General features: G+C 39.7%; 1 protein-coding gene across 3 annotated transcripts in view; it reads right to left on the bottom strand.

Moving 5' to 3' along the window:
• Positions 1–15424, bottom strand: part of MDFIC2 (MyoD family inhibitor domain containing 2) — a 48685-nt gene extending 33261 nt beyond the window's left edge. For all 3 annotated transcript variants that reach the window (XM_075095465.1, XM_075095467.1, XM_075095466.1), the window contains exon 1: positions 15337–15424. In XM_075095465.1, the coding sequence (XP_074951566.1) occupies positions 15337–15424 (88 nt within the window). The remainder of the gene's footprint in view (positions 1–15336) is intronic.
• Positions 15425–15907: the final 483 nt, after the last annotated feature.

Genomic DNA, 15907 nt, shown 5'->3' with positions numbered 1-15907 from the left:
AGGATGCTTCAGCTCCTCAAGATGTGGTAGCATAAGGGAAGATCAAACACAGCTGCAAAGTTGAGATCTGAACTGTTCTGAAGTTTAAAAAGGCTCTGGGCTGAGCTTTCACTTGATTTGCTGTAAGAGTATGTTCTTGTCCCAATGTCCAAATCTAGGAAAGAATTAATTTCACACTTCTAAGTAATTGCTTCACCTCCTTTCCTATTAATCACCTTCATGGAACAAATAGGCTGTTTCAGTTGTTAACGGCTAAAAAGGATTTGAGACTCTCAAATGAAAAGTAAAAATTTATCAGGTTTTTTTAGCTGATTAGGAAAAATAATTATGAAGTGTGTGAGCAGAGCTGGACATTGTGAATCATTTGACCTAGCAGTTGTTTCCTCTAAGTATTTGAGTACAGTCTGAGAACGCATTCTTAGAACTATTCAGTTTTGATCCAGGAAGAAATGTCCCTTTCCATTAGTTTTTATTTCTTCCTCTTGCTGCAGACAAACCAGACTATTACTAAGGGCAAATCCATGAAACTTCCCCCAAACCCCCTGAGGGAAAGTTGGAGGAAGCAGGCTTTTTCATCTTAAAAAGAGTCTTTCAGTTGTACCAAAAACGCCTTTCAGTTCTGCAAAAGCCACCACATTGGAAAATCTAGACTGACCTATTGTGTCAGGAGGTAAGGTGAGGGTGTATTCGACTAGCATGCTTGTGTAAACTCGCATACAGCTACATTTAAACATCACTGTGTATAAATACAATCTTCATGGGCAGAGAGAGCTTTTTTGTCAATGGAAGCACACCATGACTAAATTTTTTGCTGTTAACTCTGGATATAGCAACATTTTCTGTCTTATGCAACAAACCCTAGTGGTCAGCTTCTCAGAGTGCATCTCCTTGGCCACCAGGTCACCCTAGTTTTGACACAGCTGACCCAGAGCCAGAATACTCTGTGCAGCCTGTTGTAGCACAGTTGACCAAAGCGGCTATAGCTCAGCGTAAAGTTTCAAAGCAGAGCCAAATGCAGCCTAACAGGCAAGCTTGGAAGAGATCTCCTGCCAGAATCCAAACCCTGTTCTGCCAGTCTGCTTGTAACTTACTGGTACAGTCTACACAGTGCTCTTGAGATTAATAAACTTATAATCCCATATCCCACAGTCCATTACCACACAGTGTTTGAAACGTTTCCCATTAACAAAACACAGTACATGCAGGTAAAAATATCAATGCATCTCATTAGAGGAGGGGTGGAAATTGGAAAATGTGTATTATATTAAAGTCAAGTTTTGGGCTCTTGTGCAAAGTTTGAGGGGGGAAAAAAATGTATTTCTCCAGGTGGTCCCTCAAGTGGAGGGAAGTATATAGTTTTTTGGCTACACTAGCAATTAGAAACAGGGCAACACTACACCCAAGACATGGCTCCTAATCTAGGCCAAAGCATTTTCTTCATCTTCCTTTTCTGTCAGAAGGAGATTTGGCAACATGCCTAAGCACAAGCCTAACTTCAAGCATATGAGTAATTGTAGAGACTTTGCTCTCGAAATCTTGGTCAAAAGAATCATATCTGATGTTTGCTTTTTGCCAGTGTTGCATAGGTTGTTTCAGGTTGCACAGCAACCCGTAGAGTCCTGTGCTCTGATTTTCTTCAGCAATAATAAAGAACTTGGTTGTGACAAAGAAATGGTGGGGCTAAAGTATGGGGGGATTGAACCCTTGGGAAAAATAATACAGGAAAACTGTATGTGATGGATACATGCATTGCAGACCCATGACATGAAAAGCAAACAGGCCAAACAACTTAAACCTTTGTGCAATAAAATCTTTTCTTACCATTTTATAGGAATACTTAAGCTGAAATGAGTACTACAAAATACTGTTGTTGGAAGTGGAAGAGGAACACTGACATTATTGATTTCAATAAGCAGCTTATGTTCTCTAGGTCTCAGTTGTTGACCCTCTGTTGAACCAGCTTATGCCTGGGCACAGAAGAGCACGTTAGGTGGGTGTACTGGGTCTAGAACAGAGCTCAGTTGCTAGACAATGCCTGAAAGAGGAGATTCAAATGAACTGAAGTACTTTTAGTCTTGTGAGTAGATAAACAGCTCTTACCTACTCTTTCACTCCTTGGGTTGAAATAAACCTGTAATTCAGTGGGAGATTTTATTTTTTAGGGAAGCAGCTCTATTTGGTATAGATTTATAGAATAGTTTACACCATTTCTTGGACAAATGCAAGCAAATAGAAGATCATAACAGGTTTCCTACCATGCTTTAGGGTACTTTAGGCAAAACCTGCTGCATCAGTTTCTACCTAGGATCTTTCTACCTCACTGGTAACCTAGCATTTCTGGAAAGTCCTTTAATCTATGGAAGAAAAATAGCTAAAGAAATTAGAAGCTTGGAATGCGAGGTCTGTTGGGTTTCTGTGCAAATAAATTGCCTGCAAAACACACGTGGCCCTTAAAGGGCCGTGTTGGGGGAATCATTCCACTGGCAGTGCAGCACCACATGTTTCTGCTAGCCCATGCACTCTGTGCAGCTGCACAATGTATCACATAACGCCGTCAACTGCAAGCACGCTAGCCTGCCGTTCCAATGGGGCCCCAAAAACTGTAAATAGCAATAGGCAAGACAACTCCCTGAGACACAGCACTTGCTGCGGGAGCATGAATGCTTGAGCCAACTGCCCAAGGCTTGTATTCAATGCATGAGACTTGACAGGTGGCCATGCCTGGCCCAAGGCACTTAGTTTGTCCCAGGCTTTTGCCACAGTTGCATACCCTGGTCTTGAGTCCAGAGCCTGGATGTCTGCCAGCATGGTTAAGAAGTTGCTGTGGCTTGCTTGGGGGCTGAGAAAGCACTGTGGCCCGCAGCCCTGAGGCCAGACTCCTTGTTGGGTGCTAATAATTGGGGTTCCCAAATCCTCTTGCTGATGTTGCACTGAAAAATATTTATGAGCAGAAGGGGCACACAGTGTGTGTGCAGCTGAGGTTTTATAGTTAGTCCAGTTAATATTTCAACAATCCAAATTCTTTGAGAAAAGCCTTGATTATGTAGTCAGGACTGTCGTACAATCCACACTTAACCTTCCCAGTACCTACAGTCTTTATGTGATGTTGTGCTCACCCTGCCCATGGAGTCATCTCAGCACTAGGTGGTGTCCCATTCCACATGATGTCCTGAAGCTCTTGCTGTGTTTCCACTCTGTCCATCTTACCCTCTCTAGTAGTCCAGGTAATGCCTACCCAGAGGGATCCAAAACTTCTATAGGGCCAACAGGGCTACCCAGCTGGAGGTGTGTGACTTGAAGTAACGCATCTATAAGGTCTAGCAGGCTATGCTGCAGGAGAGCACGAAGAAGCGATACTGGACACTGATGTGATGGTACAAGGGCAGTAATAAGGGTGTTTTCTCCTGTCTGTCTCTTTGCCTCCATCCTTTCTCAAACACTTCAGGAAGCTACATGTGAATCACTGCAATGTTACCAGTAATAATTGTCTTAGGCAGCCAGTGTTAAGCCCAAACCTTAATTCTGAACTGTTGCTGACAAATGTGCACTGGGCAGTGTCATTCAAGAGGTTCAAAGACTAGAAATGGGAGATGGTAGTGACTTGGGGTGTGCAGCTTTGAAGAGAACTTGCCCTAGTGTTGCTGGGCAGCAGCGAGGAATACTGCAAAGAGGAAACCCTATATATCCAACGTCTGCCCTACGTACAAATGCACAGGTCTCTGGACCCTCCTGTTCACATCTAAGTGGGCAGGAGGTGGGTGGAGTGCAGCTGAGAGCTGCCAGAGCCTTGGATCTGTTCCCCTGAGCTTCTTGCAAGAGTAGCTGGCCAGGTATGAGGCAGGAGATAAATTACTTTACACCTCTGCAGTGCTGTGGGAACATACCTTCTGTTGTGAAGCAAGAAGAGGGGGAGCGGTGCTGTGCTTGTTGGGGCTTCTGGCAGGCAGGATGGGAGCCAAGGGAAGGTTAGGTTAGATGCTGGCTTAAAAGGCACTACCTAGCCATGTGCATGACTTCTTTTTTTTTTTTTTTTTTTTCTTGACAAAGCTGCTGAGAATATATCATTATAATTCAATCATTCATTGTTCAGTTATCTGACAAGTTTTTGTTTTGTGGAAAAAAGTATGTTCACAGATTTAAAAAAAAACAACTTGGGAAAACTATGGCATTTTACATACAAAATTGTGTTATTTTGTATGAAATTTAACTGAAATGATCTTAATGATTTATATAAAATGAAATATTCAGTTTTCTTTTTTATTTCTCTTTAGCCCTAGTCTCACACAGGCATATTAATGATTATTTGTCAAAGTCACACTGTTTGCTTACAAGGTACGAAGGCTTTTTAGACACTATAATGACAGCTTTTGATTCACTTGATAATATTTAGAATAAGCCATAAAAGCCAATCTTTGAACGAACAAACCACTTTTATTGGCTTTTAGTGCTATTACTGCTATCATAAGTGGTAAATTGGCCTAATGCAAGTAATACTGCTGTGTCATACTGTAAAAACCACAGCTTAGTTTTATATTTTATTTATCTTTCATGAAAAAAAAATTGAGGTATGGAGACTGTACTATCCTTCTACAACTGTTGGTGATTCCCTCCAACCCAGAGCTGGGAAAGCTTCCACTGCTGTTTGGATTGTCTATGCTTAATGATTGTCATCTCTGATAGAACAGTGCAGATCATAAAGCTAGGGACAAGACTGTGGGTCAAGTGAATATCTATGTGAAGCTCATAGGCTAATTATTTAAATCATAGATAAAGCAGAAAAATAAATCATTGCTTAGCTGGAAGCTGAAATAGATGTATGTTAAACACTTTATGCTATATTTGTTATCTTGTTTTATAACAGCAACAGTATTTTTTGAAATAGTAAACACTTAAAATATCTGAAGACAATATGTTTGGTCACAACTTTGTCTAACCAGAATGACTATTAGGTGCCATAATTGCTTTTTCCTATGATTATTTTAACGTTCTTCTCCTGCCTCTTCTATTGATTTGCCCACCTCTGGAATATCAGCATGGATTCGAGGTTTAAAATTCCAGTAGCATACAACCTCTCCTTTTCTTTTAATCAGGAAAAAAGTTTATTGTAAAATTTTACTTGGGTTTTTTTTGTAGCATTCTTATATGAGGGAAATCGTTGAGAAGCAGCAAAGTAAAAGTGAAGAGGCTTAAATTGACTTGTTTCCATTTTTTTTATCTTCCCCTTTCTTCCTCTTTGCCCATTTTCTATCATAGTGGACTCTTTTCAGTCAGAAATACTGACTGATTTATCAGCCATGATGTAAGTTTAGGACCAGCAGTCAACATAGATGAGATGTCTATATGAAAATCTTAAAAGGCATTAAACCTCAGCTTGGTCTGAGTCAAATTCAAAACTGTTATACGCATAATGGCATGGATTGCCCAGTGTATTAGCCTTTCTGTTAACCAACAAGAGAGAAGTCGTGATTTAGTTTAGTATTGACTATTTTGTTATTCAAAGAGCGTGCAGAGCAAGCGTGGCTCATAGGGTGGAAAGCTGAAAGAACGGCATCTGATAGAAGAGTGTTACATGAAGCAGCCCTACAAAATTGTAATTACCTGAGGGTACGTTCTGTTTTTTTTCTAAGACTCCTCTCAACTTATTTCTAAGGTCTATTTGGTGAGAGTGAGCCTCATGCAGAGAGCCAGCATGAAATGTAGGATGAGAGAGTTCAGTTAACCTTGAAGACCCTTTTTCTGATTGTCAACACACAAAGTTAGAAACCCTAGGAAGGCTAGAGATAGGAAATACCAGTCTGAATTTAGCTTTAGTGACATAAGAACATGTGTTTGGGGCTGCTTTATCTGAGAACCAAGAGTGAGGAAACAAAGATGATAAATGATTCTTGTTTGGGGATGGGGAGAGGCCAAAGTATTGTTTTTTGCGTTGTGTATTGGGGTTTATATTTAGCTGAAACTTGAATATTCCTGAGCCAAATGTAACCTAATTGTGGTATACTATGTGGCCATTAAAAAATTAGCCTAATGACAGAGAAAAGTCTCTAAGTAATAATCACCAAATTAAGTGAACGCATGCTTGAAATAATTATTTACTTTGAATATGCTGTGGGAACAGGAAGAATCATATTCCAACTCTTATTTTGGCATCCAAGTATTTGTGGATATGTGATAGCATTTTGGCACATGCGTTAGTTGCCATGGGCATGTAACAAACCAGACAATTTAGTGTTCAAAGGGTTTAACCCCTTTTTAAGACAACTCTCTTTACAAAGAGACACAGCAGAAAACTCTTCTCTGTAAATCTGATGTCTGAGTTTGCTTCAGTAGGAAGACATTCATTTGACCTGTGTTTTACTCTGAAGAACTAAAGGGATCTTATTTACCCAAAATCTACACCTCTGCTTTTAGATTACAAGGGCGGTGGTATAGCCCAATAGTGTTCCTATCTGCATCTGCTGCAGTAACGTTTTCTTTCCTTCCAAACTGCACGTAGGCATATTTCAGCAAGAAGAACGTAATTTGTCGGTAATCAGTTCTCAGATGTCTCAACACTATCATGGCAATGTTTGTTTTTTCTGTAGAGCACAACAGTGAGCAGTGCATCTACTTCTCTGTCTCGGGAGCCTACTGACATACTCCGGCAAAAGTCTTTCTTCCTGCATGTATTTCTGTACTGTGTGTATTCATTTATGTGTGAGAAAAAACATTATCATGTTTAACTGCTGCAATCATAAGCACATTAAGTAGACAGATAATAAACAATCCATCTGAATTTATGATTAAGTTAATTGTGTCTGTGTTTTTCTAACATGTTTATTCAGATTAAAGACTGAAATTAAAATGAGACACTATAATCAGGAGACCTTAAGAGACTGAGTCCTATAAAATAAAAATTAATTTAGTTTAGGGGGATAGCAAAGATCTAACACATAAATATTGCTTAGGTGGTAAAGAGGCCTTATGCAATTCTGTTCAGAGATTAATCTCAGTTGTAGTAAGAGCTATTAAGAAACCCGGCTGACACTGAGGGCTTCAGCACCTAATTTTCACGTACATCCTTCTGCCCAGCAGGCACCAGAGTCCCAGATTCAACCTTCTGTACAGCACATGCAGAGGATCAGGTAACTGGGGCCAATAAACTGATGGGACAGGTGAGGAAACAAGAATTAACGTAGGAAAAACTACTGGAAGGAATGGGGAGAAGGACCACCCCTGTGTACTTAGGGCTGCTATGCTTGCATTGAGCACCTCTGCCAGCCACTGCTGCTGAGTCAGAGCTGGGGGAGATGCTCTTGTCCCTTCCCACCTATGTGAGATCCTGGTGAGAGCAGCTGGCAGATTTGGCATGACCCAGTCTCAAATCCACCTTTGCCTGCTCTCATCAGTGTGAGACCACCTGTCAAGGGTGTTCTGCTTTTTATGGGATAGCTGAATACTCTCTCTAGCAGGGACTAGAGCCAGTCTCCTCCCTTCATGCAGGTGTCCTACCTGCTGGGCTGTAGTGTCCTTCACTTCTCTCTGGAGCAGTGAGCTTTAAGTAGTCCATCCAGACATAGAAACTTGGGAATCTCCAAACTTCAATAATTACATAGGGTATCTGATAGCTGAAAGTTTTCTTTTGGAAGGTGTGAATTTGAGTCCTCTCATACAATCACGTGCTCTCATCCCAGATCTGAAGTCACAGAACTACTTATGAATCACTAAGTTGTTCTGATAAGGGGTTTATGTCCAGTATTTTATTATTGGCCATTTAGAGCAGTCACTCTCAATGTCTAAGTATCTTTCCATTTGGACTTAGTTCTAAATACTTTTAAAAATAGATGGAAAAATAATTCCTTTGAACTTCAGCTAACAATGAATATTTAAACTAATTCCACTTTTGGTCTTTGTCTCAACTTTTCCTGTAATATCCTTCATAAGTAACAGACAAACAGCATCCCCAAGTTTTAGCCCATCGACTGCATTTTGTTTTGAGTACTTAGAAGCAGTTGTATTTTGGAGAAGGATTGCAAGTCTTCAGTGGGACAAGGGGAGGCCTATTTTTTCATAATCTAAATATCTTTAAATATTTCATTGAACCCCTCCAATAGCAAGGATTTTGTTACATCGCTATGACGGTCCATCTGGCTCTACATCAGTGTGTAATCCTGCAGGCCTGTAAAACACCTTCTGAAAACTAGTGCTGAACTACCTATATCCACAATTATCCTGCCTTCAGTGTCGGGGTGAAAGCAAATCAGGCCTGCATAGAGGTTGTTTTGATGTGATTTCTATCAAACAATTATGTTCTAGAAATAAACTAAATGCTTATTAATAGGCTTGAAATGTTTGTTTTTCATATTCTAAACATCTAATATCCAATTAGATTCAAAGGTCTTGCTGTCTTTATAAGAAACTGGTAATAACCCTGAGGACACTTGCATTACTACTCCAGATCAGAAGAATACAAATAATTTTTTGAGCTTTCAGAAATGTAGGGTGAAGTTGATTAAAGAAACAAAAACTGGGCTCCATTTCCACCTTGAAGAGTAGCAAACTGCCCTGTGAAAGTGATATGGCTATTGGAATCTAAGGCCAACCACATTCCTAATAGGGAGCAGATATACCATAATCAAACACTAAAAATTATGAAGCTTCTGAAATACTTATTGCTTTTATTAGTACTGAATTTTCTTTTTCACCCAGGTTACTTAATTCTGTTTAGTACAGGCATTTTTCTACCTTGTAGTGCCTTAGATCTAGGAGACCAATTTGGCATTTGACCCTTCCCTCTATGAATCGAAGTGGTAAAAATGAGATATGTTGCTTCATTCCTCTTGCCTCATTAATGCTCTAAAATGATTACAGGTATGTCTTAAACTTACTGGGACAAATGAAATCTTTTGCAAGCCAATGCAGCTTTAATGGTATTACTCATTGCTTTGACACTGACCCTTAGGCTAAGATTTTTCTGTGCATCATGGTTTGCCATCCTAAGTACGAAGTGCTATGGAGGCCCTTTGGTATGTGGATTCTGCTCTAACATGTATGTTGCTGAGAAAATAAACAACTGAGTGTCTATATTGTTATTCCATGTTTTGGTCTACTGACACAACTGAGGACAATATTTGGAATATTTTACCCAAGCATAGAAAAGAATAGAATTGGTCTGGAAAACTTCCAGAGGTGAATGAAACAACATCTTCAGTTCTTCCCCAGCATTGACAGTTGAATGAAATAGACTTTTCTCTTCCTTTGGAACAAATTTACTTAAGGCAAACCTAAATAAGCCTTCACTTACATTTTTACAGTCAATAATCCAGCATAGGAGTGTGACTTTTTAAACTTAACCCTATCACCCAGAGAAGTAGCACTATCTTTACAGTACATTCATTCCACTTTTGTGGCAATGCAGTCTTGCATCTCCAAGGACCCTCCAGTTCAAAGATCAAGGACCACTCAGTTTATAAAACTATAATTAGGAGTGGTGAGCTGGGACCATTGCAGATTTCATATACTCCCTCTCCAATGGAAGAGAGTCTTTAAATCTGCTGTTTTATAACTTAAAGGAAGGGTTGTCTTGATTAATTCATTTGGTCATAGTTCTGAAGCTGACAAGGCATCTTCCAGGAATTTGAGGCCCCTGGGATCCTTGTCATCAGTTTTTAAATGTGTCTTTATGTGTGTGTGGTGGTGTGTGGTGGTCTTATCTGGAAACAGTCTGCTTGGATTAGAGCATTCATCTTATAAGCATTTGGCATTTTCTTTTACATGAAATTGAGAGGTACTTCTTTGCTATCAGTCTTCTATAAAGCTTTTCAATCAAATGACTTAATTCAGGCTGGAAGAAGAGAGTGAAAAAAGCTTCTGGACCCAAGTCAGCAAAATTCAGGAAACAAGTGTCCAAGTCTACGTAAAATTGTATTCACTGACTTCTGAGTTTTGAAAGAAATTCTAAAAATGTCATTTAGCTTCCTAAATGTAGGGAGGCCTGTCAGAGCAGAACACTCTGCTGAGAATCATCTCCCTGAAATCAAAGTACAAGCCCCATAACGGTTATTCCAGCCCCTGCAAACCAGGTAAAAAGCTGGAGGGTTGTGAAAGAGCTGGGAAATTCCCTGAGCGTCTCCAGGACAACTCTTCCGCAAAACCAGTCTCATGGCGTTGTCCTTTGCACTTTATTACTTCTTGTAAAAGTCTCTTAAAGCTCCTGGGTAACCAGTGAGAGGGGGATGCTGGGGAAAAGGCATTTGAGTGCTGCAATATGAGAAGCTTTTGCTATTACCCCCAGGAATATAACCCCAGGACCAGGCTGTGGGATGTTTTGGTGTGGTGCAGTTAGAAATAGTCTGTTCCTGCACTGGATTTCTGGGATGTACCACTAAGAAATGTGGCACAATCTCACCCAATGGGATTACTTCCGAAATAAAGTGTTATCTGAATAATGTGAATAATGCCACTACAGCCGGGTCTATGATATGAGTAAATCTCCCTTTTCATATGAAGTGTAGTCCTTGGAGGGGTGAAATATAATCCTGAACAGAGGCTCTATTTACCACTTAAGCCCTATTTTATGGTTTAAGTGCTGACCTTGTGCTGACCCTCAGTACAGGGCTGAATTTCACCCTACAGCAAAAATCTGCTGGCTAGAGCAGCCGATTAAAGAAATTGGGGCTAGACTTTTTACTATTTGCAAGACAATGAAAACAGGCTTATTTTAGACAAAAATGTTTCTGATTTATGAGAATTTTAGTGCAGAAAGGGGCTATTTTGGAGAAAGTCTTGAGATTAACGTTTCAGTTATATTTTTGGCAGGAGAGCAAGGAAGTAATTTCATTAACTTTTCACTGGAAGTTATATATGGAGGGCATTTGTGTACACAGCTGGGCAGCATAAAACAGGAGGGCTTTGTGTGGAAAATATCTGAAATGAAATTTCATTTCTGTGCAACTCGGATCTGCGTTCCTGGGCTGCCGTGGCCAGTTTTGGCTGAAACTGTCAGAGGGCAGCATTAGGCCCTCGCACATTTTCCCTTCCATTTGCAACGGATGCAGGAATAGTGAACAGACCATTGCTGCTGGCCCCTGTGCAAAATCAGTGTCACCTTTTACAGCTTTATGTCAGTCAGATAAGCTCCTGCCTGCTCCCATGTATCCATATGGCTGTAATCATCAAGTGATACCAAGAGATTAAATGTTTGTAAGGAACTCCAAAAGCCACATGCTGAGGCTGGTGTGAATTTAGCTCTGCTTTGACCTCCTTTCCCACCAGATGGTTGCTAATCTGGCACTAAATCACCACCATGATGGGAAGAGCCCTGGTCCATGTGGAAGAGGCAGCTCTGTGGTTGTGGCAGTGCTGTGCAAGGTGGGAGCATCCCCAAGTCAGCCCCTGGAAGTGCTACTCATCCATGGATACTGCATTTCTAAAAGCATGTTTTGTATAGCTTCCAGATTTCACAGGACCCTCTAATTGTGCTTGATTAGGAGCCCACAGAGATGTTTCATGCTTGGGGTGTAATGGTCTGCTTGTTGCATATCTTGTGGGTGCATGAAATAGATGGGGACACAGGCCCATGCAGAGCATGTTTCTTTAATATTACCTTCAAGTTACATTGGTCATTCTTTACTTATGCATATTCATATTTTATATACTCTGTCATTTATGTCACTTTGTGCATGTCAGGGCAAAACATGTATAAGTGGGGATAATGTGTGTGCTGAGAATTCCTGCTTTAGTTTAGTTTTTCAGGGTAGAAATGCAGGTAATTCTGCAAATGTTTCTTTGCAAATGAGTTCATGTTTCACTCTGCCCTGATGTTTTGTAGGTGTTGGCACGGGGAACTCTATCTCCATCCAAACCTGCCTCCTATCTCCAATGCCAAGCTCTTCCCCGTGGGAAGAAGCAAGCAGAGATAACTGCCTCCAGTCCTACACAAAATAGGGCTCATTCTCTGGCTTTATTCTTATGTCCCAGGCTTTTCTTGAGTTGGTTCTCACCTGTGCTAAGCACAGCACAGGTGCTAAGACAAGCAGAAAGAGGCCAAGAACTGCCTTTTCTCTGTGCTCATTCTTACAGATTCTGGTTGATTTGCATGTGATGGTCTGATGCATACCCTCCAAGCACAGGCTTTCTCATCTGTTGTGTGATCTTTAGAAATAGTCCTGAGGAACATGTCACACTATCAGAAGAGACTGCTGGTATAAATTCCTTACCCTAAGACATCTTGGGATAGGACTGTGATCATTTCACCATCCTCATTCACACTCTCAACCCAGGGAGTCTCTCATATTGTCCACATCCAGACTTAAGTGCTAAGAGCCTTAGGAGGTACAGAGATGTATTTAGGACTTTCTTAAAGTCTAGCAAACCTAGAGCATGCATTTATTGGTCCGCTTCTTTGCTTACATTTTTGTAATGATTTTGTTATAGTTCTGCAGTCTGCTAGGTGCTGCAGAGGACCTCAGGCCTGCCACAAAAAAAAAAAAAAAAGGCTTGTAGGGTAAGCAAGAAATAAAAAGTACAAATGTGCCAATGCCCATCAAAAAAAAAAGTCTGGGGCAATGATTATGTAGATGTTTCTCTCCAAGTCTGTGCTGGCTTGTGCAGCATTATTTTTTACCCTGTTATCATTAACTCCCATCAGTCTTCTGGTACACCCATGGCAGGGGTGCAGGAGCACAGTAGTGGGTGTAAATGACTAACTGAGAGATAGAGGCATGAGTAGGACCACTTATGATCTTCATGCTGATATACTAAGATACAATCCTATATGCACAGCCTAATGTTTTCCTATAATATTTTTCATAAGGCTGGTTTGGTTTCTGTTTTGCTTTGTGGAAGAAGTTTTCCCTCAGAATGAGACCTCAACTTCTGCTTTTAGAGGCTTGAAGACAGGAGCAAAATTTCTTATTCCAAAAAAAAGAAACCAAACCTAAAATACTGGATGCCAGATTAAAATCCCCATCCCTTCTTTCCTGATTAAACAGCTTTTAAGGTTGAAAGACAACAAAAATGCAATTGGTGCCTTATTTTGATGTTGACCCACTGCACTACCAGTCCAAAGGCTATTATTTTGCAAAGCATTAGGAAAAACCTGAAGTCTAGGAAAGATACTAAAGCCACAGCCTAGTCTATATTTTTTGCTTATTTCTGATACTATGTGGTTCATGATTGTTTTTTAGAAGGAACAAATAATCAATACAAAACCATGAATAAAAATAACTTTTCTTTAAAACTGGTTGCTAAAAGAACATATAGTCTTCTTACTGTGCCTGACGGAAACAGTACAAGTCTGTTCTCCACAATTCATTGTTTATTGGAAAGCCTGAAATCTATACATGAGATATTTTTAAAACATTTAAACATAGAAGTTAAGCTTCTGCTCCAGACAATTTGGTTTACCATATTCTAAAAAGCCCAATGTGTACCACAGAACTGCTTAAAACAAAGAAACAACAACATTTTAAAAAAGCAAACTTCAATATAAGATAAAATAATGCCCATATTCTTATCTCAAGGAAAATTTCCTTTCCTTATGAGACACATTTTAGCTGTTTATTGATTCAGTTGCTGTGTAAGACCTTCAAGGCCCAATTCTGCTCTGTGGCACTTCAGAGAGAAGAGGTGCCAACAGCAGCGTTTGGCTCTTTCTGAAAGGCTAGCTCCTCCAAGTACAAAACAATCAAGCCATTACTGATGATCCAGAAACTCTGGACGGTGTCTCTCCTTAGGAAGTGGAGAAAGAAAACATTGTGGATTAGCATCACTTAAGTGAAATGAGCTCAGGAACATCCAGGTGAGAGAGATGCCGCCTGGCTGCTGGAGTAGGTCTGGACTAGAGGATAAATAACCACATGGGACTCTGAGGGCCCGTGCCATCAGTGTCATCCTGCTCAAAGTCCCCTGTACCTTAACACCCCCTTTGTAAAGCTGCAAACCTCTTGTGCTTTAATCTGTTCTGATGGAATAAACAATTAATTTACATGTTTGCTGTTTACAAGCTAAAGCAGAATGCTGTCTTGTAGGATCAGACCCAGATCTCCCTCACCTGTATTGAGCCCTGTGATGCCCGGATTGCAAATCCTCTGCTTGCAGAGTTTTTAGTGAAGTTAGCTGACACCTTGCAAGCAGAAGATTTTGTGTCCAGCCAAACAAAGCCTGCGTGTTGGCCGTTCGGCTCTGCTCGAGCGTGCGATTTTCATTCTGTGGAAGTGCTGCATAAACAATGAAGGCTGTGAGGCCTACTTGATTGCAGCTCCTCTTGCAGCTAAAGGATCTAACGTACAATTAACTACATGAGCTTAAAAGTGATGCACATTTTACAGATGATATAAATATAGATATAAATGAGCCTTTTCCTCGATATCCTCCTAGGTAATGTTCTCAAAACATGAGGTCACTTGTTGAGTGTTCCCAAAATACTTTTGTTAGGATTAGAATGTAATTGTTCTCATTAAAAACCGATTAAAAACCTAAGCAAGCATGGATATTTAATTTGTATCACGTGCATTTTGAAAGCCTCTGCTTTGAAACCATTTAATTCATATTCTTGTGCGTATATGAAATACAACATGAAGTAACATGAAATACAATATGAAGTAACTCTGCTATGACCAGCAAACATACATAAAGATGTAATAAGTTATGTACTAACTTGGCAAATCAATTTTCCCAGCAAGAAATATATCCCTTCCTTCTTTATGCGTACAGGAATATGCAATAAGAAAACCTTTACAATGGTACGTCTTCTAAATAGTTTAATAAAATGTGGTATTTGAAATACCATTATTTGACACGTTATTTACATAAAGGCTGAAAAATGACAGATATTAAAACAAAAAAGGTCTCGATACTTGTTTTTATAACTTCTCTACTTCTGAGAGTCTATATTTCATAAACCGTTGACAACTGATGCTACTTTATTCTAAGATAACACACTGCCAAATCCAAAGGTTCAGGGTTGATCCTCACTCATGTTTGAGAAAACCAAACAAATGTTAATCCAATTCAGTAATAGTTTGAGTTAATAACATTTCATCAGAATTAAGATGATCCTTACTTCTTAGTGGCTTATAGTGCAGGTCAAATAAAGCTACCTCAGGAATGCCAGGATATTAGAAAAATGAGCTTTCAGGTTACTTTGAAATTTGGCAGTTTAGGCCTTTATGCACCGTCAACAAATGTACGTGCACGTTTTGTAGCAGTCAAGCTATGGAATTCATGTGGTAGAAATTCCTGGCCATATTTAAGCCTGTAAGGTATTTTTATGCCTTTTTCTTCAAAAAAGAATTTTTGATAAGCAAGAAATATCTCTGAACACAAACCAGTAACTAATAACTCAGCAATGTAGCTTACCTTTCTTCAGCCAAGAAGTATTTTGCTTGTCATGTTCAAAACTTTCTGCTGGTTTGATTTTTACCTTGTCTGTCTTGGCTTCTGACATCTGGGTGGGGGGAGAAAAGAATTTTGGGATGTCAAGTTCTTTTAAAGAAAGTTTCTGACAAAGAAATATGTTTTCTGTTTAGGTTTCTGCTATAATAAATTGTGTTTACTTACACAGACACATTTTTTTCCTGCAGATTATTATGCTATGTAATATCTCACCCATTAAATTTATGTTCTGTTCCTAACTGCTTTATCAATATTACGTAGTTGTTAGTAGCTGGATTCTTTTGTAATGTAACTATAGATTACATTATGCAATGAAGGAGTGATATGGTCATAGCATGCTGGTAATAGATGTACATATAACACAGAATAGATACGGTCCGGCTAAAAAGGAGGCATCCAGTCTGCCTCTTTACTGTGGTTCAAAGTTGCTGTAAAGCCTGCTGTCGGAGAGAGGTATAATTATGTAAACACTGATAAATATTTATAAAGGCAACTTGAACAAAGTGTATTAAAAAGGTCTTTACTGCCACTTGCG

Source organism: Phalacrocorax aristotelis, chromosome 6 (assembly GCF_949628215.1).
Source record: "Phalacrocorax aristotelis chromosome 6, bGulAri2.1, whole genome shotgun sequence".
In the NCBI taxonomy this organism is placed as follows: Eukaryota; Metazoa; Chordata; class Aves; order Suliformes; family Phalacrocoracidae; genus Phalacrocorax; species Phalacrocorax aristotelis.
Note: the sequence above shows the minus strand (reverse complement) of the source record. Positions and strands in the feature narration are given on the sequence as shown.